Source organism: Prionailurus viverrinus, chromosome F2 (genome assembly GCF_022837055.1).
Source record: "Prionailurus viverrinus isolate Anna chromosome F2, UM_Priviv_1.0, whole genome shotgun sequence".
Lineage (NCBI taxonomy): Eukaryota > Metazoa > Chordata > Mammalia > Carnivora > Felidae > Prionailurus > Prionailurus viverrinus.
In genome coordinates, this window is record NC_062578.1 from 38438811 (window position 1) to 38461508 (window position 22698).

General features: G+C 37.3%; 1 protein-coding gene across 1 annotated transcript in view; it reads right to left on the reverse strand.

Annotated features, from left to right (window-relative positions):
- Positions 1-1150: 1150 nt before the first annotated feature.
- PIP4P2 (phosphatidylinositol-4,5-bisphosphate 4-phosphatase 2) overlaps positions 1151-22698 on the reverse strand; it is a 53409-nt gene continuing 31861 nt past the window's right edge. Inside the window, exons 5-7 of the mRNA XM_047842558.1 lie at positions 18185-18237; positions 3583-3673; positions 1151-2721 (exon numbers count right to left, since the gene is read on the reverse strand). Coding sequence (XP_047698514.1) covers positions 2578-2721; positions 3583-3673; positions 18185-18237 — 288 coding nt within the window. The 3' untranslated portion in view covers positions 1151-2577. The remainder of the gene's footprint in view (positions 2722-3582; positions 3674-18184; positions 18238-22698) is intronic.

Genomic DNA, 22698 nt, shown 5'->3' on the forward strand with positions numbered 1-22698 from the left:
TGCCTTTAGTCCCTTCCTATATTACAAAGATTAACTCTTCTTACTAATTCAGAAAGACAATTTATCTTTTGGCTTTCGTTATATTTTTTTTCACACAGAAGTGTTTTGTGTTTTTGTTTTTTTTTTAATCATACAATCTATCAATCCTTTTGTATGATTTCTGCTTTGGGGTTTTACTAAGAAAGTTTTTACTTAACAGAAGATTATATGAATGTTCACCTATATATTCTGTAACAAAATATAAAGTCCAGACCCAAGGGATAAGAATTTAACACACTAATTTATTCAATCATTTATTCATCCATACAACAAATCGGTTGAACACAAATACACTAAACACTATTGTAAATGCTGGAGATAAGGCAGTGAACAAGATCACCAAGGTTCCTGCTATCGTGGAATTATATTCCAAAAGGAAAAAGATCATGCAGCATACAATTTAATGTGGGTTTTCAAATTAGTGGGAAAGGAATGCGTTGGTTATTCAATACACAATGCAGGTACAACTAACCATTAAGAAAAGAAATAAATTAGATTCTTATTTCATACCTTACACCAAGTGCATTATAAATAGATTTTAAATCTATACTTTTAAAAGGAAACCATGAAAATACTAGAAAAATATAAGTGAATATTAGATGAAGAAACATTATATAACGCTCTTCCTTTTTTTATTTTAGAGAGAGAGAGAGAGAGCACACGAGCAGGTGAGAGAGGCAGAGGAGGAAAGAGAGAGAATCGTAAGCAGGCTCCACACTCAATGTGGAGTCTGATGTGGGGCTCAACCCCATGACCCTGGGATCATGACCAGAACCGAAATCAAAAGTAAGTCACTCAACCTATTGAGCCAACCAAGCACCCCGACATTATATATGTTCTTAAACAGGAAAACGCCTTTGAGTAATAACTCAAATCTATTTTGGAAACACCATCTTATTTTTATTTAAAAATTTTTTTTAATGTTTACTTACTTATTTTGGGAGAGAGAAAGAAAGAGAAAGAAAGTGTATGAGTGACTAGGGGAGGCGCAAAGAGAGAGGGGGAGAGAGAGAATCCCAAGCAAGCTTCATGCTGTCAGCACAGACAACTGACCCACCCAAGCACCCCACACCATTTTATTTTTTTTTAAATGGACTATAACGAGGCAGTATTTGAACAATAATCTTTATTAGTGTATTTTCAAAGGTACATATAATCCTGAGCTACGGCATTTAGACATTTATCATTTACTCTTTTAAGTTTACATGTATTTTGCTCCAGATTCTCTGATGAGTACATTTTCATACTAGTCAGGAACATAAATACTTTAATTTATTATTCTTCCCTCTTGAATAGCCAATTAATTTACTCATATCATCTCATCATCTTAATTCTACTACATTAAAGGCTTTAGAACATTTCTTCTCAATTAAGCAATTTCTTTTTCAAAACTGCAAAGATAGGCAGTGCGAGAGCTGATTCCTTAAATCCTAGTGAATTCTTAGAAAACTATGTTGCTTTTTTGTCTTTGATCTACTTTCTGGAATAAATTGGGTAACTATCTGACCAGCTATATTTGAAAAGAATGATAAGAGTAACTATCTCTAATCTTCACATTTTAGCTAGTGTAAAATGTCATAGGCTCTCTTCTCATATAAGTAGTCCATAATTAGCCCAAAGAGGAAAAATTTATTATGATCTAATGAAAAGGAGGGCAACCCAGTGTAAATATATCTTTGTTTAAATGGTTAGTTTTATAAAACATGTTATGTGAAATACTTCCTCCAACATCTATAAAGGAATACATACAGATGATTAACATTAAGTTTCATAAATCTAGACCAGAACTTTTATAATTAGTAAATAAAAAAGCAGACAAAAATGAAAGACAAAACTCCTGTGATCTTTGAGAAAAAACATTTATCCAACATCATCTCCAACTGTGGACAAATAAATATTTTCATTCTTGTATTTTAAGTTACTACCAAAATATTGTATCTTTCTACAAACAACAAAAAACAAGCATACAGTATCTAGAAATGGTTTTTATCTGACAAGAATGTCAAGTCTTTGAAGGTACACTCAATTGTTCTTCCTGAATAAGGTCACTATGATCTTAGGTTAAAGTTACAGTAAGCAGTTCAAGCAAAATGCATATTGCTTAGATTTTAAAGCAAGCAATTTTGACACTTTTTAATTAAAACGTGAGTATAAATGTGAAGCTTTTGTAGAAACATTTATAAATCCTCCTTGGGAATACTCACAGATCAGCAAGTAATGGAATAACTGATTTAAAAATAACGAAAGGGTGATGTTATATGTAATGTTTGGTGACAAATCCAAAAATACCTTTAAGAGATGTAAAAGAACATGAAGACACAGTTTTATTATTCGGAGCTTGAAACCCTAGCAGCAAAACAAACTATTTGCATATAATGTAGTGCAATGAACATTTGTTCATAAAATACTCGCAAAGTCTTGAAACTTTATACATAAACCAGAATGGGATCCATTAGGATACATGATTTAAAGATGTCCAGAGTAGCTTATCAAGAACTGCTAGATACTCTCACCTGCATCACTGAATCATAAGCGAGCTTAGGCAAAACTATGTTCTGGATAACTCACTCTTATGGCTCCCCAGTAACAAGCTCGGATAAGACAGATCAAACCTAAGAGATAAGCAATTGCCCAAGAAACATAGGTTGCATGAAATCGCCTTGCAAAGTCTTGGGTGCCAACCTAAAATAAAAAGCAAATATAGTAATAAAAGATCAAAAACTTTAAGCAAATATTGCTTAGAGAACTTGTATAGGCTTACATGCGATTTTTATGAAATCTATCCCGGAGGCCATAAAATCCCTATGAACTATGAGTTGTCAAATTTGTTGACTATCACTGACAGAGTAAATTTTAATAAGACAATACTGTTAGTTACATTAACTATAAATTTTACGAAATAAACAAAAAAGCCCACTTGATTAAGTTTATTATTATTATTATTACGAAATAAACAAAAAAGCCCACTTTAAGTATTTAAATCTGTAATCTGAACTCCGTAGTGTTATACGACACAACAGGAGTGTTTAAATAATATGGGACGAGGGGACACAAAGGAGCATGGGAAGTAAATGGAGACAAAAAAGATCAGTAACTCCTCCTTCTCCTGGGACCGAATAATCCTCATGCCAACTATGTAGCTTCAGTCTCCTCTAAAAATAAGCCATCCCCAAAATGATAATAAATGTGTGCTTCATAGAAACAAAGAGAATGGTTTTTCAGAACCTCGTAGCTGATTGAGTATTGCCTTTGCTTTGGCCATGGCACTAAATAAAAACAGTGGCCTTCTGTTAAATGGGTGGTAAAGTCCCCAACGTCAACAACCTTTAGAGGAGCCCCAAAAGACTATTTCGCAGGATGGGCAAGCTCCATTAAAAACAGGCCCACGGAGTGGGCTTCAGACTGCCCACAGGCCTTCAGAAGCTTCCAGGCCTAATATGCTGGGGAGCTCTTTGGGGATCATTGAAGGTTCAGGCCTCATCAGTTTACTACTGATAAAGTTGAGAAGAAAGAATTCTAACAGTGAGGTAGAGTAGTACTCACAGTTAATCCAACTCCAATGAAAATACAGATCATTCCAATGGTAATATATGCACAGCAGCGTCTTCGTGGGAGCGCACTACCCACTGAAGAACTGAAAATTCACGACAGCAAAAGAGAGCATTATTCACACGCAGATTCTCCATTTCATCTCTGTGAGTTTGCTTCTATGGTGTTAGTGACATATGTGCTTCCATTTATTTCTTCCATTTGAGACAAGAACATGCATAAAAATGTCATTTTTAATGAGTTAAAATCATAAATGGTAAATTATATTGTATTAATTATATAATTTCTATTCTATCCTATTATATTGATTATATTTCATTATTGTGGCTTCAAACAAAGTTCAAGTCTTGGTTATTGACCGTATCCACAAAAGGACAACTATGGTCAGTAATGATCTTCCAAGATAAAAATAGATTTCAAAAAATGTATTCTAAGATGGAAAATACATGCTATCTTGCAAATTGCACTTGAGTTTTTGCAGTTATAACAGTTACTATATTTACTTTAGAAAATTTGGAAAACAGAGTAAAGAATAAAAAGGATAAAGGCAATTACCTCTAATCCCATTACTTTAGTCACCTAGTATTTTGGCATATTTTCCTCCAGCCATTTTTTTATTTTTTATTTTTGCAATTTACCAACCTAGCATAAGTATTTTTCTGTCATTAAGTATCCTCAAATTGGAATTCTGATGGATGAATATAACATAAGTTAACCAATTCTTTGCTACTGGATATTTAGGGTTTTCATTACTGTAAATAATGCCAGGTAAACATCATTTAAGAGCATTCTCCTTGGTGTGCCTGGGTGGGTCAGTCAGTTAAGCATCCAACTTCGGCTCAGGTCATGATCTTGCAGTTTGTGAGTTCGAGCCCCATGTCGGGCTCTGTGCTGACAGCTCAGAGCCTGGAGCCTGCTTCGGATTCTGTGTCTCCCTCTCTCTCTGCCCCTTCCCTGCTCATGCTTTGTCTGTGTCTCTCTCTCCAAAATAAATAAACGTTTAAAAAAAATTTTTTTAAGCATTCTCCTTAGTTTTCTTTGTTTTCTCAAGATAAATATTTAGAATTAGGATTACAAGATTAAAGAGATTTAACTTTTCAAAATCTTTTAATACATACTCCAAGAAGCCTATGGGAAATTCATAAAAGCATATACTATTATCATACTTCTCAACTGAAGTTTTTTTTTTTAATTTTTTTTTCAACGTTTATTTATTTTTGGGACAGAGACAGAGCATGAACGGGGGAGGGGCAGAGAGAGAGGGAGACACAGAATCGGAAACAGGCTCCAGGCTCTGAGCCATCAGCCCAGAGCCCGACGCGGGGCTCGAACTCACGGACCGCGAGATCATGACCTGGCTGAAGTCGGACGCTTAACCGACTGCGCCACCCAGGCGCCCCATCAACTGAAGTTTTAAATCCAAAAGTTTTTAGTTATTTATACTTCTAATTTTTGTAATTTTCAAAATGATACAAGCACAGAAGAGATCACACAGCCAAATTAGCACTTTCTATGTTTCCTAAGCATAAATATATTAGCACATATATTAGTGCTCAAGGAATGTATGCTGAATAAACAAAATACAGAAATACATTACTTGCTAGGCATACTTTAGAAAGTTGCTATTCCAAACAGGTTAACTTTGCAGAACAGAAAAATGGTTTCCTTTAAGTTCCAAATATTTTTTAAAAATGTTATGACTATCATTGCAAATATATATCATAAATATTCCTGAATTCTTGAACTGAAACATAAACGTCTGGATAACCTGAGGTCATCGTCAGCATAGTATATGTTGCTATCTAGAGTTACCAGGGCATATGATTCATTGCCTTTATGTTATATTTAGCCTTAGACTACTTTTGGTTTTAATTCTTATGCAAGCATTTGGTGGTTTGCCCTGCCTTTATACCTCACAGCTGGCTATCATTTCTCATTTACCTGGGTATCGGCCTCTGGCAGTGTAATCTGCCATGGATTACAAACCAACTCAGTTTATTAGAATTATATATTAAATAATAAAAAAATTCTGTATTAAATAAATCAAAAGGTTCTAAGTGAATATTGGAGCAGCTCTTCTGTGAGCTGTCGCACATTAATTTCAGTGCATGAATTCTCCTTTGAAAACCCATGCTCATTTTTCATCACCCAATTTACAGTCACTACCTCTGGGAAGTCTCCCCAGGAAAAAAAATAACCTATTGCTACTCTACACCTCAAGTGCCATGTTATCGCCAGGATAGAGCAATGACCAACAAGCACCTATTGCATAGATTGAAAAAGCTCATATACATTTATTACACAGGTGGAATCTGTATGCAATATGTATTGTTTTGCATGTTGTTAAAACTTTGTATGTGCACATGCTAAAGTACACGTTTGTGACTTGCCCTTTTTTGTTTGCTGAATACTCTACATGAGACTCTTCCATACTCATACGTGGATATGTAGAGATCTAGTTCATTACCACAGAAGTGCCAGTTTACTCATTCTCCCTATTGATGGAGAGTCAAGGGTTTTTTTTCCTTAACTTTTTGCTATTATAACAATGCTGCTTTGAACACTCCTTTATATTTCCTACATACATATGCAGGAATTTGTCAAACATATTCCTAGGAACAGAATTGCTGGGTTGTATTGTAGACATATCTTCAACTTGAATAAATGCTAAATTTATATCCCTACTCTCTTTATATGAGAGCTTCCAATGCTCCTCCCACATCAACACTTCAACTTGGTATTGTTTCCATGCTTGACAATTTCATGGGTGTGAATGGTATTTCACTACGGTCTTAACATATATATCCCTGATTTCTAGCAAGAGAGAACATCTTTTCAAACATTAGCTGACTACTGGTTTTTTCTATTAAGTGCTTGTTCATATTATCATCTCTTTGTTTTGGGCTGTCTTCAGCTTACTGATTCACAGATGATATTTACATAATCTGCATACTATTCCAGGCAGCTATATACACTGTCTATATCTTCTTTTAGCCTATTTTTTTTTAATCAGCAAGATTAACCTTTACTTAAAAAACAAACAAAACCCAGGGGGCCTGGGTGGCTCAGTCGGTTAAGCATCTGACTCATGACCTCAGCTCAGGTCATGATCTCACGGTTCATGGAATGGAGCCCGCATGCAGGGCTCTTCTCTGACGGCACGGAGCCTGCTTGGGATTCTCTCTCCCCCCCTCTCTCTGTAACTCCCCTACTCACACTCTCTCGCTCTTTCTCTCTCAAAATAAATAACAGTAAACTTAAAAAAATTATTAAACAAATAATTTAGAAATATTATGAAAACCCATGAAAAGACGACTCAACATGGGTTCTAAACCTGATTAAAACACACTTCAGAAAGATTATTAATGCTAAACTTCTGCCAAACGATGACCTTAAAGTGCCAAACACAAAAGAATCTGTTAGGACTGTTTCTCAAATAGGTAATCTGTCCCTGGCTTGGCCATCTCTCCTTTAACTATACACAAAGTTCTGCTAAAAGTACACATTTTAGTTGATTGTAGAATTACAACGTAAACTAAACAGGTTCTTGGTACTGACAGTATGTTACCAAGGTTTTTTGTTTTGTTTTGTTTTGCTTTCATCTCCAAATCCAACAACTGGTCACAGAGGTCAAGTATCATCAAAGTTCCTTTGTGGGTTCTCGATCATGTCTGCCTCATCCATCCTTCGGGTACAGGAGGGGCTCAACAGTTTTCAAGAGGCAGAAGCCTGAGGCCATTTAAGACTCAGATGTTACAGGATTGTGAGGTGAACCCATCTGAATAAGGACTTGATACAGCCACTGGAGGAGAGCATGCAAGTGGATCTCAGTCCAGCAGGGGGTGCTAGTCACACGCTGGTGCCAGTGTCCTGCTCCAGGACGCTTTACAAAGCTTATGCGCATACATATTTTAGTAACCTCATATACTGTCTCAAAGCCATGCTTCACAGACTGTGCCAATAACTGAGTGAAGTCTTGGCTATTAAAAATTTTTAAACTACATCTACCAGGGATCTTGCAAACAGCAATGAGGTGAAATCCGTGATAGTAGTGGCAGTTCCAACTTGGTACAGTTGGTGAGGATTCTGGCCTGTGGTTTCTAAAATTCATTTTTTTTTCAACGTTTATTTATTTTTTGGACAGAGAGAGACAGAGCATGAACGGGGGAGGGGCAGAGAGAGAGGGAGACACAGAATCGGAAACAGGCTCCAGGCTCTGAGCCATCAGCCCAGAGCCCGACGCGGGGCTCGAACTCACGGACCGCGAGATCGTGACCTGGCTGAAGTCGGACGCCCCAGGCGCCCCTAAAATTCATTTTTAATAACATCTTTGGACAATGAGTTTTTATTCATGAAATCAATGTAATGTAAGGTAATTCTTTTATTTTTTTTAATGTGTATTTATTTTTGAGAGAGAGAGACACACACAGAGCGCAAGTGGGGGAGGGGCAGAGAGAGAGGGGGAGCCACAAAACCGGAAACAGGCTCCAGGCTCTGAGCTGTCAGCACACAGCCGGATGCGGGGCTCCACCTCACGAACTGTGAGATCATGCCCTCAGTCGAAGACCGACGCTTAACCGACTGAGCCACCACACGCCCCATAAAGTAATTCTAATATAGTAAAAATTATCAGTATTTTCCTTTCAGGTTTGTGCTTTTTGTTGCCTTGTGTAGGAAATTCTTTCCTACCTGTCATAAAAATATTTGTAAAGTCTTCTAAAAGTATTAGAGTTTACCTTTTCATATTTATGTCTACAGGAGTACAGTCCTTATAATTATCAATTTTTATTTTACTTAATTTTGAAGTTATATTATGTGGTGCATACAAATTCAAAATTTATGTTTTTGATGAAGTGACCATAATAATTCTTTTTACCCTAAAGCATATGACATACTTAAGTACCTGCTAGAATCCTATCATAGAGACATCCAGAATACAGTAGCTTAAAAAAGTTTATTTCTCTTGCAGAAAAGAATTCAAAGGTAAATACAGCTTAGCGTTGGTAGACAGCATGGTTCCATGATTAACTGTCATTGCCAGATGCAACGGGTGACAAGGCTCCTGCTGTAGGTGACTTTTTCAGTCACATGGAAGAGGGGAGAGAAAATTAAGGCAAGTAGTTTTGCCTTTCAGGAGAGTATAAGGAAGCTGCACTCATCACTTGTGTCCGTATTCCATTGGCCTGAACTTAAATACATGGCTACAACCTTCTGCAAGAGAGGCTAGAAAATATGGTCAGCTGGGTGGTCAGTTCCTCTGATAAAAGGAAGAGAACAGCAGTCCGCTCTTTTAACTAATATTAATATTACTGTTTTAACGTTGGTTAGTGTTTGCCTGGTATATCTTTCCTTTGCTGAGGGTTTCATGATTTGATCTTTTTCCCTCCTTTAACTTCCATCCTATGCTCCTGTATTTCGTGTATTTGTTTTTCAGATTGCACAGATGGGCTTCAGTCTAGTCTGATAATTTCTGGCAAGTCTTACTGATAAGTTTAGTCTAATTACACATATTCTGACAACTGATATATATATATATATATATGGATTATTTCTGCTCTTTTATTTTGTTTTCTATGGTTTCTGTATTTTCTATGCTTTTCTACCCTCTTTTCTGGATTTCTTGTGGATTAACTTCGATTCTTTTAGTTTATTTTCCACCTACATTTAGAAAGGTTTAGGTTTACAATTTATTTCTACTAACTTAGTAGTTGCATATAAAATTTTAACATACCTAACATTTAAAAACTAAAATCATTTAGTAAATCTACCTTCCCAATAAATACAAGAATCTTAGGAAGTTTTAACTTCAAATATTTGCTCCCAGCTTACATGTTCTTGTTCTCCAATATTTCAGTTCTGTTATGGGGCACCTGGGTGGCTCAGTCAGTTAAGTGTCTGGCTTTGGCTCAGGTCACGATCTCAAGGTTCATGAGTTTGAGCCCTGCATCGGGCTCTGTGCTGACAGCTCAGAGCCTAGAGCCTGCTTTAGACTCCGTGTCTCCCTTTCTCTCTGCCCCTCCCCTGTTCACATCCTGTCTCTCAAAAAAGAATATTTTAGTTCTGTTCTATTTTTATTTCTATAAATTAATTAGCATTAATATTACCATTACTGTTATTTTTCCTATTTTATTCAACATTCTTTACGGCTGTTTACAATATCTTCGTTTACCTTTTCTTCTTGCCTTGTAGAACCATCTTCTGGGATATTTTTCCATTTTCCCTAAATTACTTTTTAGCAGTTTCTTCAGTGGGGGTATCAAGATAGTAAACGTTCTGGATTTTTTGTTGTTGTTGGTTGGTTCATTGGTTCTGCATTTGAAAACACTTTTATTTTGCCTCCATTATTCTGTTATGGTTTAGATAGTTCTAGAATACCAGTTTGATAGTTAATTTATCTTAATGAAGTATTTTTAAATTTATTTTTTGGCTTCCATTGTTGCTGTTGAGATATTTGTGGGCAAAACTGTCATCCTTTTTATAGTAAAAGTCTGTCTTGGGCAACTGGCTCAGTTGGTGGAGCATGAGACTTTCCATCTTAGATGTGTGAGTTCAAGCCCCACATTGGGTGTGAAAATTACTTTAAAAAAATTAAATCTCAAAAAAAAATCTTTTCTTTCTTTGATTTTAATATTTTCTATGTATCTTAGGTTTTGTGCAATTTCACTATAATGCATTTGCTCATTTTGCATGGATTTCATTTTTCTCTTCAAATCCAAAGGCTTGTACCTTTCATAGATCTGAAAATCTTCAGGGATTAGCTCTTCAAAATGCCCCACCCATCTCATTCTCTGTTTTTGCCTTCAAATATATTTTGAATGTTCTCATATATATTTCTCCTAATATTACTGTCACCTCTGTGTCCCTGATGGATTCTGGGTAATTTCCTTATCTCTATCTTCTAATCTACAACGTTGGTTTTCAGCTTAATCTTCTGCTTAACCTGTCTACTGCATTTTAATTTCTGTAACTTTCAATTTCTGTATGTTTTATTGTTTCTTTTAAATCTACCTGGTTGTTGCTTTTGTTAGGTAAATGTTTTATTTTAAGACAACTGTAGATTCATAAGCAGTTGTAAGAAAATAATATAGAGAGATCGCATGCATTTTTGGTGCTATGTATCCAGTGGTAACATCTGGCAAACTACAGTACAGTATCTATGACGAGGATATTGACACTGATACAATCCACTGATACTCAGATTTCCTTCTTTACCTATACTCATTTGTGTATGTGTGTGTTTAATTCTACACAATCTTATCACATGTGTGGGTTTAAGTATCCATTACCACAGTCAACATACGGAACAGTTCCAACACTACAAAGACCCTTTCATAACCATACCCACATCCCTCCCACCTGCCTATTGTCTGTACTCACTAATCTGTTCTCCATTTCTAAAATTTCACCATTTCAAATGTTACATAAATGGAATCATACTGTAGGCAACCTGGTGGGACTTTTTTTTCTTTCACTCAACATAAATTCCTCAAGATTCATGCACGCTGTTGTATGTGTCAATTAGCTCATTCCTTTCATTGCTAAGTAGTATTTCAAGGTAGGGAAGTACCACAGTTTGTATAACCATTCACCCATGGAAGGACATCTGGGTTGTTCCCAACTGGGGTCTATAAAGAATAAAGTTGTTATGCAAATTTGTGTACAGGTTCAAGTGTGTGCTTGTTCATTTTTTTATAGACTATCTGTTTTCTAATTTCTATTTTCTTAAACATTTTACACATGGTTATAACACATTCTATAACTAATAATTATATGTGAAGTCCTTGGGAGTCTAATTATACTGTTTGTTATTGATGCTGATTCTGCTTATAGGACCTTGTTTCCTCACGTGGTTGGTAAATTTTGTTGAAAAATTTATTTTGGTAATCTTAATGTAAGAAAGCCTTAAGAATGGTTTAGGGGTGGCTTCATCCACAGAGAATTTTCACTTGTCTTTCTTAGGCTCCCTAGAATGAGGCAAACCCTAAACCACTTTAAGTTGATTTCTGGGACTGGGTTTTCCTAGACCATATAAAAGAGTAAAATATAAGGCTCAAAGTCATTGTTCTTCTAAAACCTCTACTTTGTAATATTCCTTTCCTGGTGGATTTTTTTCCTGACTACTCTTTTCATGGACCATGAAGGACTTTCTCTGGGGACAAAAGATGGTATTCCAATTCTCCACTTTCTGCAAGGCCAAGGCCTTTCTCTTGTTCTTCATCTGAACATGGAAACCCAAGGCTGGGGACCCCTACTATTGGCAAATACTCTCAGGATATTCGAAATGACAATCCTGATTGCCATTTCCTCTTTATTGCTGGTCCCTGGGTATTTTCTTAACTTTCATAGGAACTGAGCTATGCCTTTAAAAGGATGTTTGGTATAATTATTAACTAGTCTTTCATTTTACTGAATGTGAAAGTCAAGAGACTCTAATATGCAAAATATGGACACTGAATCTCCCAAAAGGAAAAGGTCATGCAATACTTCCCAAACATGTAACTATTCACTCTTCAAATTATTAACCTTCCCCTTCACAATATTCCCCTTATGGGCCACGAGCAGTATAAAGAACATGTAGAAAATGAAGGCGATGCCAAGCAATGTTATTTACAGCACAATTTTCAGAGGAAGTCACCAGGGAAGGTTTTATTAGGTGAGGCTTAAGGATAGGATAAGATGTGGATAGATGAGAAAGTAAGTAAGTCATTTTAGCAGGTAACAGTGGCATTGTTCAGGTATGAACAAAGTAAGAATTTTGTTCAAAAAACAAGCAGCGGAATAACCTTTCTTCTGGAGAAGGTTTCTGTAGGAGAGTAGGAGAGGAGAGCAGTGGAAGCAAGGGCTGTATGAGCTAATATGTAAAGTTAGGTAGGGATTTTCCAGATTTATAATAATGAGAAAGGGACTAGCCAGGTCATCCCAGGCCTAGCAGGATGAGGATTAGGGACAGAAGCAAGAAACTCTATTGTATATTTACAGAAGTAGAAGAATTCGTTGAAGTTGGCCCATAGTGGGTTGTGTGTAAAGGTGCATAATAAAGATAACACTAGGGAAGTCAGGCAAATACCTAAACCTGGGGGCAAATACCTAAACCTTGCTAAGAAAATTGGAGTTTGATTTTGGATTTTAGGCAATGGGCCTATCCTATAATAATCCATACGGTGCATTTATGTCGATAAGTAGAATATATCCTTCCTCAGGATAGTTTATATGCCACATATATAGACAAACCTAGGATAACAATGAAAACAGCACCACGTTGTGAAGTATACAACTTGCACAACTGTATGCCATGACCGTGAATTTCGGAGCTATGAAAATGTGTGAAGACAAAGAGTTTAAAATCACATTTGTATCTGGGGTCATTCTCTAATAGATGGATAGAGAACAGCGAGACTGAAGGCCAAGAGATAAATTACAAAGCTATGATCACAGTCCTGGAGAGGGACCTTAAATGCATGAACTCAAGCAAGAATAGTGAGAATAAGAGAACAGAATTGAAATGTCAAGAGACAGAATTGACAGGGAACAGAATTGCTTCCATTTGGATATGGAGAGTAAAGATACATTTGGATTTCTGGCGTGGTCAGCTGGGCAGACGGGATAACATCCATTAGTATAATATACTCACCAACATACAAGGAAACTTAGTAGAGTGGGGTAAGGAAGTTGGATATGACCATTTGAGATGCCTGTGGACACCCAGGTTGAAATAACTACAGGGAAAATAGCGAATACAGATTGTATATCTATATCCGAAGCTCCAAAGAGAGATCTGGGGTGATTCGGTGGCATTTTGGTTGCGATTTCATGGTATACAAATGGCAGAAGAAACTATGAGAAAACCAGGATACAGTGTAGTCAAGTCGCAACCCGCGAGAAGAGCAATATTTAACAACTTGTAAGAGAAAGTGAAGTCAACAAAGGAGAGAGCAATGTTTTCAGAAATGGGAGGAAACCAGGAAAAAGTGGTACCTGGACTTCACGCAAAGAACAAATTGTAAGGGAAAAAAGAAGATGATCAACAAGAACCAAATACTCACTACAGAGAAAACAAACAGGATGGGGACTGAACAGACCTATTAGAATTTGCAACGGCGAGGTGAATTTTACCAGAACAAATTCAGTGGCCTAGTGGGGATGATGGCTAACTGCACTTCACTCCAGAGCGAATGGGTGCCGTGATTAAGGGAAGGGAAAAGCGTGGAGAGGAAGAGACCCCCTCCCTGTGTGAAGAGGAAACGAAGGGCACACAGCGTACAGGCAGGCAGCGCAAAGACGAGGGAGTTCACAGATAGGTTCAATCATATCGGAGGCAGAAGGCGACTCATCTGCTGAGGCTGCGAGAGTAGTAGCGTGAGGGATGGGAGCCTAAGAGGAACAGTAAATATCTGGAGATCATTATTTTGGAGAACGGAAGAGGGAGTTAATGAGGGACACTTCCAACCGGAGTATTATGCCAGGGTTTTGTTGAAGTGTAAAGCTATACTTTTGCAAAAAGATAACCAACACAGAATTCTTTCAGCTGTCAGTTATCTCGGTAAAGGAAGGGAGAAGTCATGGCCATATTGATCCAGGATCAGTAGTTTGAAAAGTGGATGGCTCTGAAGTTCAAGGGATGAAGACTTAGCCAATCTGGCAAACCTAGACTGTCTTTGTATCTAATATGTTCAAAATGAATGTAGCATCTTTCTTTCAGACCTAGTTCTTCTAGATGCTAGATTCCCTATCTTAGTGAGTGGTTCTATAGCCCCTCAGATATAAAGCCATCCTTCAGCGCAATCTCTCTCTTATACCTTCACATTCAATCCTATTTATTCCATTTCCTTAATACCACGTCTACACTTTGACTCCACTGTGCCTCTGCACAGGTAGCTCCTTCTACAAGGAAGCATCCTGCAGTCTCTTTCACATCATTCCCACTCATCTTGAATGACTTACTTCATATACCCCCCTCCTGGAAGTCTTAAGTTCCCTTTCCCTCCAATCTGGGGGGAGGGCTCCTGAGAACAGAAAAGGCAGGGTGTATCTCTTCCAAAGCACTTAAAAAACTTTACTCTAGTTGCCTATTCTCTTCCCTATACCCACAAGAATAAGTTCCCCGAAGGCAAGGTTGTATCTTTTATTTCAAGCGCCCAGTACCTGGTGCAGGACTGTTTACTGAATTCACGGAGAATTATAAAAGAAAGCACTAAACAGCAAAATGAAAGAGAGTAAGAGTCCACCACTATTTAAAACGTTAGGAGGTGATCCACAAAGGAGTACATCACTGAGACAGTGATATTCAGTGATAATCACCGTGGATTAAACCGTCTCTACCAGCCTAAGGACGGTTATAATGATAGGGTACGAGTAGGACTCTCAGAGGGTTAGGACTACAGCTCCTGTCCCGCAGTGGCCACAAGCCGCCCACCTGAAAGAGCAACCTCACCTTCGGCTACAACAGCCCCACTCACTGCATGAGTAAGAAACAGTGACGTGAAAAAACGCTCCTTGGTCTCTGGAGGCCCCTGGGGGAAGCTTTCCTGCACATGTTCTGTGAGGGTTTCCTAGTGATGATTTATAACTCCTAGAACTTAAAAATAGTTTTAGGGTATTTTATATTTGTGTTTAAAGAAACAATATTCCTTAGAATCGTATCGCAACAGATGTCTCATCATTTTGTTACGAAGAAAAACATTCCAAGGGAAAAGAAAATGTAGACAACAAGCCATGAGTGTTCATGTGACAGCAGTATCTTTACTCAAATAAGTAACGGATGTCCTGAGTCCTCCCATGGTTAGCATGTGATCCCAATTCCATAAATGTTCCTTTAAGAATGATATTTAAGCAGACTTACTCCATGTGAAATGTCTATGCAAGTTGTTCCTTAAGTAATTGATATAAATTCTTCTTAACATTAATACACTGTCTTGTGATATTTTAACCATAGACTATCTAGACATTCAATACTTCTTTATTATCAGCAAAATATTGCCACTGTTCTAAAATAATTACCCAAGTCATTTGAGCAAAATCCTTAACCTCTCTAACAGTTCCTCATCTATAAAACGAGGATAATAATTCCTGCATTCCAGGATTGCTGAAAGGATTACAGTTCGGGTATCTCTGTATATAAAGTAACCATCACTGTGCTTAGCATACAATCTGCTAATCACAGAAAGTTTCTGCTTTTTATTTTCCACAGAATTTTTAGTGATCTTGGTGAAGACAGTTTGCAATTTAATATTTTCCTTTTTGTGAAAACAGAAATAACACTCAGAAATCTGGATCATTCAGGGGCGCCTGGGCGGCTCAGTCGGTTAAGCGTCCGACTTTGGCTCAGGTCATGATCTCATGGTTTGTGAGTTCAAGCCCCATATTGGGCTCCGGGCTGACAGCTTGGAGCCTGGAGCCTGTTTTGGTTTCTGTGTCTCCCACTCTCTGTCCCTCCCCCACTCACTCTCTCTCTCTCTCTCTCTCAAAAATAAATAAACATTAGGGGCGCCTGGGTGGCGCAGTCGGTTAAGCGTCCGACTTCAGCCAGGTCACGATCTCGCGGTCCGGGAGTTCGAGCCCCGCGTCGGGCTCTGGGCTGATGGCTCGGAGCCTGGAGCCTGTTTCCGATTCTGTGTCTCCCTCTCTCTCTGTCCCTCCCCCGTTCATGCTCTGTCTCTCTCCGTCCCAAAAATAAATAAAAACGTTGAAAAAAAAAATGAAAAAAAAATAAACATTAAAAAAAAAAAAGAAATCTGGATCATTCACATACATATTCACGTACATGTGGGGGGAGTGTCTCTAAAGTATATATTTTTCTGTGTGCTTATTGGGTTTATTCACTTTGCCTGTCCGCGTACAGACTTCTACTGGATTCAACAAAGTTAAGAATTCAGTTGATTAATTTCACAAATAAAAAAGGAAGTATCTGTTCCTTTGAAGCTAGAAATATGCTGTAAAAAGTTATTCTTATGGGGCTATATTGAGTTGGAATTAGATCTAGCAGAGATAGATTTTATTATATACATTCTATTCAGACACTTCAATTCTTTTCTCCTAGAAATCATTCTTAGGATTTCCTCAAAATAGATACGGTTTTTATATCAAACTAGGGACCACACCAATTAAACTATGAACCCATATTTTCAATGTTAAAAGTTGACCTGTCGGGGTGCCTGGGTGGCTCAGTCAGTTAAGCGTCTGACTTCAGCTCATGTCATGACCTCACGGTTTGTGAGTTCGAGCCCCGCGTCGGGATCTGTGCTGACAGCTCAGAGCCTGGAGCCTGTTTCAGATTCTGCCTCTCCTCTGCTTGCACTCTGTCTCTCTCACTCTCAGAAAAGTAAACATTAAAAAACTTTTTTTTATAAAAAAAAAACCTGACCTGTCAAAACACTGCAGTTTCATTTCCTTAGCTTAAGTTACAATTCACACACATAAGTGGACAACAATAATTTTCAAATTAAAATTTTGTTATCAAAATAAATACTGTACAGGAAGAGTCAATGTATAGCAAGCCTGAGATAGCTCTCCTTTGAAAGGTCTGCTTTCAAGATGGGACCCTTGGCTAGCATCTGTGAACCTAAATTTCTAAAATGTTCCCACAATTCCCTAACTGATAAGAATGGCTTACCGTGCCTAAATTGTTTGTGCAAACAATATGGTTAATGCTGAATACTGAATGCTTTCCTTCTGAGAGTTTGGAAATTTGGTATGTGCCATGTAATAGGTGCCTGTGTGGTCAGCTCCAATAAAAACCTTGGACACTGAATCTCTAATGAGCTTCTCCGGTTGATAATATTTCATCTGTGTTGTAACAATTCCCTGCTGGAGGCATTAAGCCCTTTCTGTGTGACTCACCTAGGAGAGGACTCTTGGAAACTTACATGTGGTTTCCTTCAGACGTTGTCCCATGTGCCTTTTCTTTTATTGATTTTTCTTTGTATAATAAATCATAGCTATAAGTACAAATATATACTAACTCCTAATAGTACTCCTAGAAAATGACAGAATCTTGGGGTGATTTGGGGACCTCCAACACAGCTGCCATAAAATGTCTTTGATCAAACTATCTTCTACTTTTTTCCCATTTTTATATTACGTTTTGTTAATTTCCTTAGGTACACTATTTAGGAATAGAGAAAATAGACTGAATAGTTAAGACATAAATAATTATATAAAATCTGCTATCAGAGAATAATCTCAGTAGATAGGAAATAAAAAAAGCTAACAACTACCTAATTATAAACCCCCAAACATTTGGTGTTTCTCCTAGATTACAGCCATATTTTAAATACAAATTTTAGAATATCTGAAACAGATCATAACCTCTCAGGACATTTGCAAATCCTCACCAGGTTACTGGCAATTTTAGTAATTTCTTTCTTAGAAATTGATTTCCCTTTGGAGAGTGATAATCAAGCCCAATCGTTTTCATTTCAAAATAGAATATATTAATTTAAAGATGTCTTTTTTTAGTTTTGAAAAGCATAAATATGTTAAACATGCATTTGTCCCACGGCATGCCTGCAAATCAAAATCTACTGAAGTGAGAATTCTGAACTCTTTAAACTGTTCTCGAGAACTTCCCAGTAGCATTTCCAATGGTAGAGAAACTTACATTTTTTTGCAGTGTGGGCATTTTGCCAGAGTGTTGAACCTCAGTTCCATCCACTGTAAATAAAAAGAAAAGATTGAAAAGAAAAACAACTGAAAACTATCCAATCTGATAAGATGCTTCTCTTAGTTCAAATGTTACCAGGGATCACAGCAGAAGCAACCTCCTTCTCTGGGGGTATAGGCGCTTTCCCCCTCCAACACTTCTTCCGTCCCTTAAAATAAAGTTTGGGACTCTCCTTTGCGACAGTTCCCATGACTTGCCCAAGGCTTTGACGCAATCTAGGTTGGCTTCACAATGAAAACTGAATGTAATGCTGTAATTAGAATGATTTCTTTCAGCCTTGTATCTCAGTTCACTCCCAAGGAATAAAACATGTTTTAGGGACCTTCAAAGAAGTTTTGCCTTTAAATCTTGAAGACTAACCTTCAAAATATATGAATATTTAAATTCATTACTAGAATGCAGCTATTTATAATCTATTTATGTGGGAAACCCACAAAGTAAGTAAACTAAACAAAGGAGGTAGAGGGAGAACTCAAGTCAGACGGCTGCTCTCGGTTCTGTCCGTGCATATTCTAAGTAACAAATACAGTCTTTCTACAGCACCAATTTTTTTCCCTTGTACATGTAGGTAATAGAATGGGCTATCTTCCTTGTTATTGAGATCCTTGAAATGGTCTCCTGGTAGTGGGTGAAAGTCTTTGAAAGAATGTGCAATATAAGTTTAAAGTAAATCTTAACTACAAAATGTATATTTAAAAATGCCTTGGGGTACCTGGGTGGCTCAGTCAATTAGTTAAATATCCAACTTCAACTCAGGTCATGAGTCGCAGTCTCACGGTTTGTGGGTTCGAGCCCTGCATTAGGCTCTGTGCTGACGACTGGCTGGAGCCTAGAGCCTGCTTCAGATGCTGTGTCTCCCTCTCTCTCTGCCCCTCCCTGATGACACTCTCGAAAAATAAAAAATAAAATAAAATGCCTTTCTCAACTTCCATTTTGCTTGCTTTTCTATATACCTTCTTACAAAGTCTATTTCCTTTATAGTTTTAGGAGAATTCCTTTAAGTACTTCAGTTTTATCATCAAAACAACTTAATCTTTTATTAAAATTAATTTTTGTTTAGGATTCCAAATCACTCCTATCTCTTTTCATAACTTTCCAATTCTAGGTACAGTAGGGTTTCAATAAATTATATATATCCAAATGTTTTCCACACAATAGAAGATAACTTTCAGAAAGTCTCTGATGCATGACGTTTTTTTAATTTTTTTTTCAACGTTTATTTATTTATTTTTGGGACAGAGAGAGACAGAGCATGAACGGGGGAGGGGCAGAGAGAGAGGGAGACACAGAATCGGAAACAGGCTCCAGGCTCTGAGCCATCAGCCCAGAGCCTGACGCGGGGCTCGAACTCACGGACCGCAAGATCGTGACCTGGCTAAAGTCGGACGCTTAACCGACTGCGCCACCCAGGCGCCCCCGTTTTTTTAATTTTTAAAAAATTCTTGAGTTTTGGGGCACCTGGGTGGCTCAGTCGGGTGAGTGTCCAACTTCAGCTCAGGTCATGATCTCCCCAGTTGGTGAGTTCGAGCCCCATGTTGGGCTCTGTGCTAACAGCTCAGAGCCTGGAGCCTGCTTTGGATTCTGTGTCTCCCTCTCTGCCCCGCCCCCACTCGTTCTCTCTCTCTCTCTCCCTCCCTCCCTCCCTCTCTCCCTCTCTCTCAAAATAACATTAAAAAAATAAATAAAATTTAAAACTTAAAAAAATATTAACTTTTAAAAAAAGATCAAATATATCTGGGTTTTCCTAGGCGTCTCTTTCTTCATTTTTATTTCAAACCTCAAAGAAAGTTAGTTAACCTTGAAATTCTCTCTCAGTCATGGTAGGGACATACAGTCCCAACATAAACAAACTAGAGATGAAACTACATGAATGTTCATTCCCTTCTCAAAATCATTATTTTTCAACATCTGGGAATGCCACACCAAGGCTACATTTTTTTTTTGCAAGCAACAGTGAATCTTTCTTTCATACTTACTTTGTAGCGAGTTAACTTACTGCAAAACTTATACTTTTTTTAAAAAAATTATTTATTTTGAGAGGGGGGTTGAGAGAGAGAGAAAGCACGCACATGTGCAAGTGGGGGTGGGGGGAGCGGATCTCTGACGGTGCAGAGCCCAGTGTGGGGCTTGATCTCACAGACAGTGAGATCATGACCTGAGCCGAAACCAAGAGTCAGTCACTTAACGAACTGAGCCGTGCAAGTGCTCCCCACAAAACTTATTCTAAGTAAAAATGCCAGAATTAATGTGCTAATAAACAAAGATTGCTAGAGTTGTACAGAATATTGAGCAGTGAAGAACCTAGAAATCTTATCAGTGCTTTTTTATGTTTTTATAATTAGTTTTAGGACAGCTACTGAACTTGTAACGTCATTTCAAATTTTATTTATAAATAACAAATTTAAGTTTTTCCTAGTTAAAAGAACCAAAGCAGCCAAGGAGGCAATTATGAAACCCTTGAGCGAAGAGGAACTCAAAATCCAAGCCTGAAGGCTGATGTGTGGGCATAGAAATTCTAGAATTTTAGATGACCAACCTAAGGAGGTGATTTAGTCCAGTATTATCATTTTATAGTGTTCTTCATTTTAGCACAGATTATGCACGGTAAATTTAATTATAACTGATAAACAAGTAAGACTTCATTATGTAATTAGTAAATTATACAGCCAGCAACCTAACACATCGGGTTTTGTTATCTCCAAGTACTCACTTAAATGCAGCAAACTAAGAACAGAAAATCATCTATTATTAGAAATGATTTTGTCATAACCTATTCAAGGGAATGCAAATACTTGTGCTTTTGAAAGGAAGTTGACTTACTACTGTTCTTTTATGTCAAATGCAGCCTCTGCACTCTTAGAATTGTATTGCTAGAACTTCAATAGGGAAAAAAAGAACAAATTATCTTTCTTCTATCAGAAAAATCAAAGGCAACTTCTCTAAAACTCTAATCATTTTTAGCGAAGGTCTTCCAATATTTGGCTTATTTCTAACGATTCTATGTAATAGGTAAACTCAGTTTCCTCAAGATATATTTTTAATCAACCTTAGAAGGCTCACGAGAAAGTTACACTGCTAAAAATGAATCATTTGACAATACCTTATTGGATTTTATTTTTTATTGGATACACTAGGCAACCGGTGTCGTGTCGTTACCTTTGAAGGACGCAAATTAAAACTATAGTTACTCTCCGCTATAGCACCAAACTGTATGTCCTATCTCTCTCTCTCTCTCTCTCTCTCTCTCTCTCTCTCCTTCCCTCTATCCCTCCCGCCTCAAAATAAATCAATAAACTTAAAAAAAAAATACACCTATAAAAAAATATTTGTTTAGTTTTTTTTTTTATCCTAGCAATTCCCAATGACCATGGAACTCTTTATTCACATAACACCTATTATTATCCTGCAAAATGAATGTTCTATTGAATACACTTTGGAAAATACAAATCTAGCTTTTCTAAACATCGTCCATGGTTCCAGCCAGGCTGTGAAATAAATAGTGGGAATAGTGTGGATTCATAGTAAATTTAACTTTAGCATTGTAACACTGAGATATTAAAAGATGTTATGATAAACAGAAGGTTGTTGAGGACATAGTCCATTATATTGTTCTTTTAGCTTAATCCATGGAAATAATTCTCTTTCAGGTCCAGTATTCCAATAAACCTTCTCCTATGTGATCTTTTTTAAAAAAATCATGAATATCTTGTAATAGAGTATGTTTTCCTCTCTTCATTGACTCTAGAGGTCTCAAAGCGAAAATTCAGATCAATTTTAACAACTGTACAGGAGTAAATATTGTACATATTTATATCCTTATGTATGATTTATCATATTTTTTCTTCCCTTTGTTTTCATTGTCCCGAAATTTTCATATTTCCTTTTCAATGCTATTGAACTTTGTAACTTATCTCAATTGTTTCTAAGCCTTGTAAGCCAAGCTGAAACAAAGTAGAGAAAAAGTAAATGAATCCTAATAGTTAAAAGCTTGAAGGACAAAGGACATATGACAAAGGACATAAGACTATTTGTGGTCAGCATAATAATAAGGGTAAGGCAAAGTTCTTGAGTCAGAATTAAGATATTTGCAGTTTATTTATTTAAAATTTTTTTTAATGTTTATTTATTTTTGAGAGAGAGACAGAGTGCGTGAACAGGGGAAGGACAGAAAGAGACACACACAGAATCCGAAGCAGGCTCCAGGCTCTGAGCTGTCAGCACGGAGCCCGAGGTGGGGCTCGAACCCATGAACCGTGAGACCATGACCTAAGCTGAAGTCGGATGCCCAACCGACTGAGCCACCCAGGTGCCCTAAGCAGTTTATTTATTTTTTACAACACTGAGTAGCTCTCATTAATCTGAAACTCTCAAAAGTAAGAGCCACCCCATTAGGTATGTACTGTGTACTCTAATCACCAAAAAATTGTTTTCTAGGAATTTTTAAATCATCT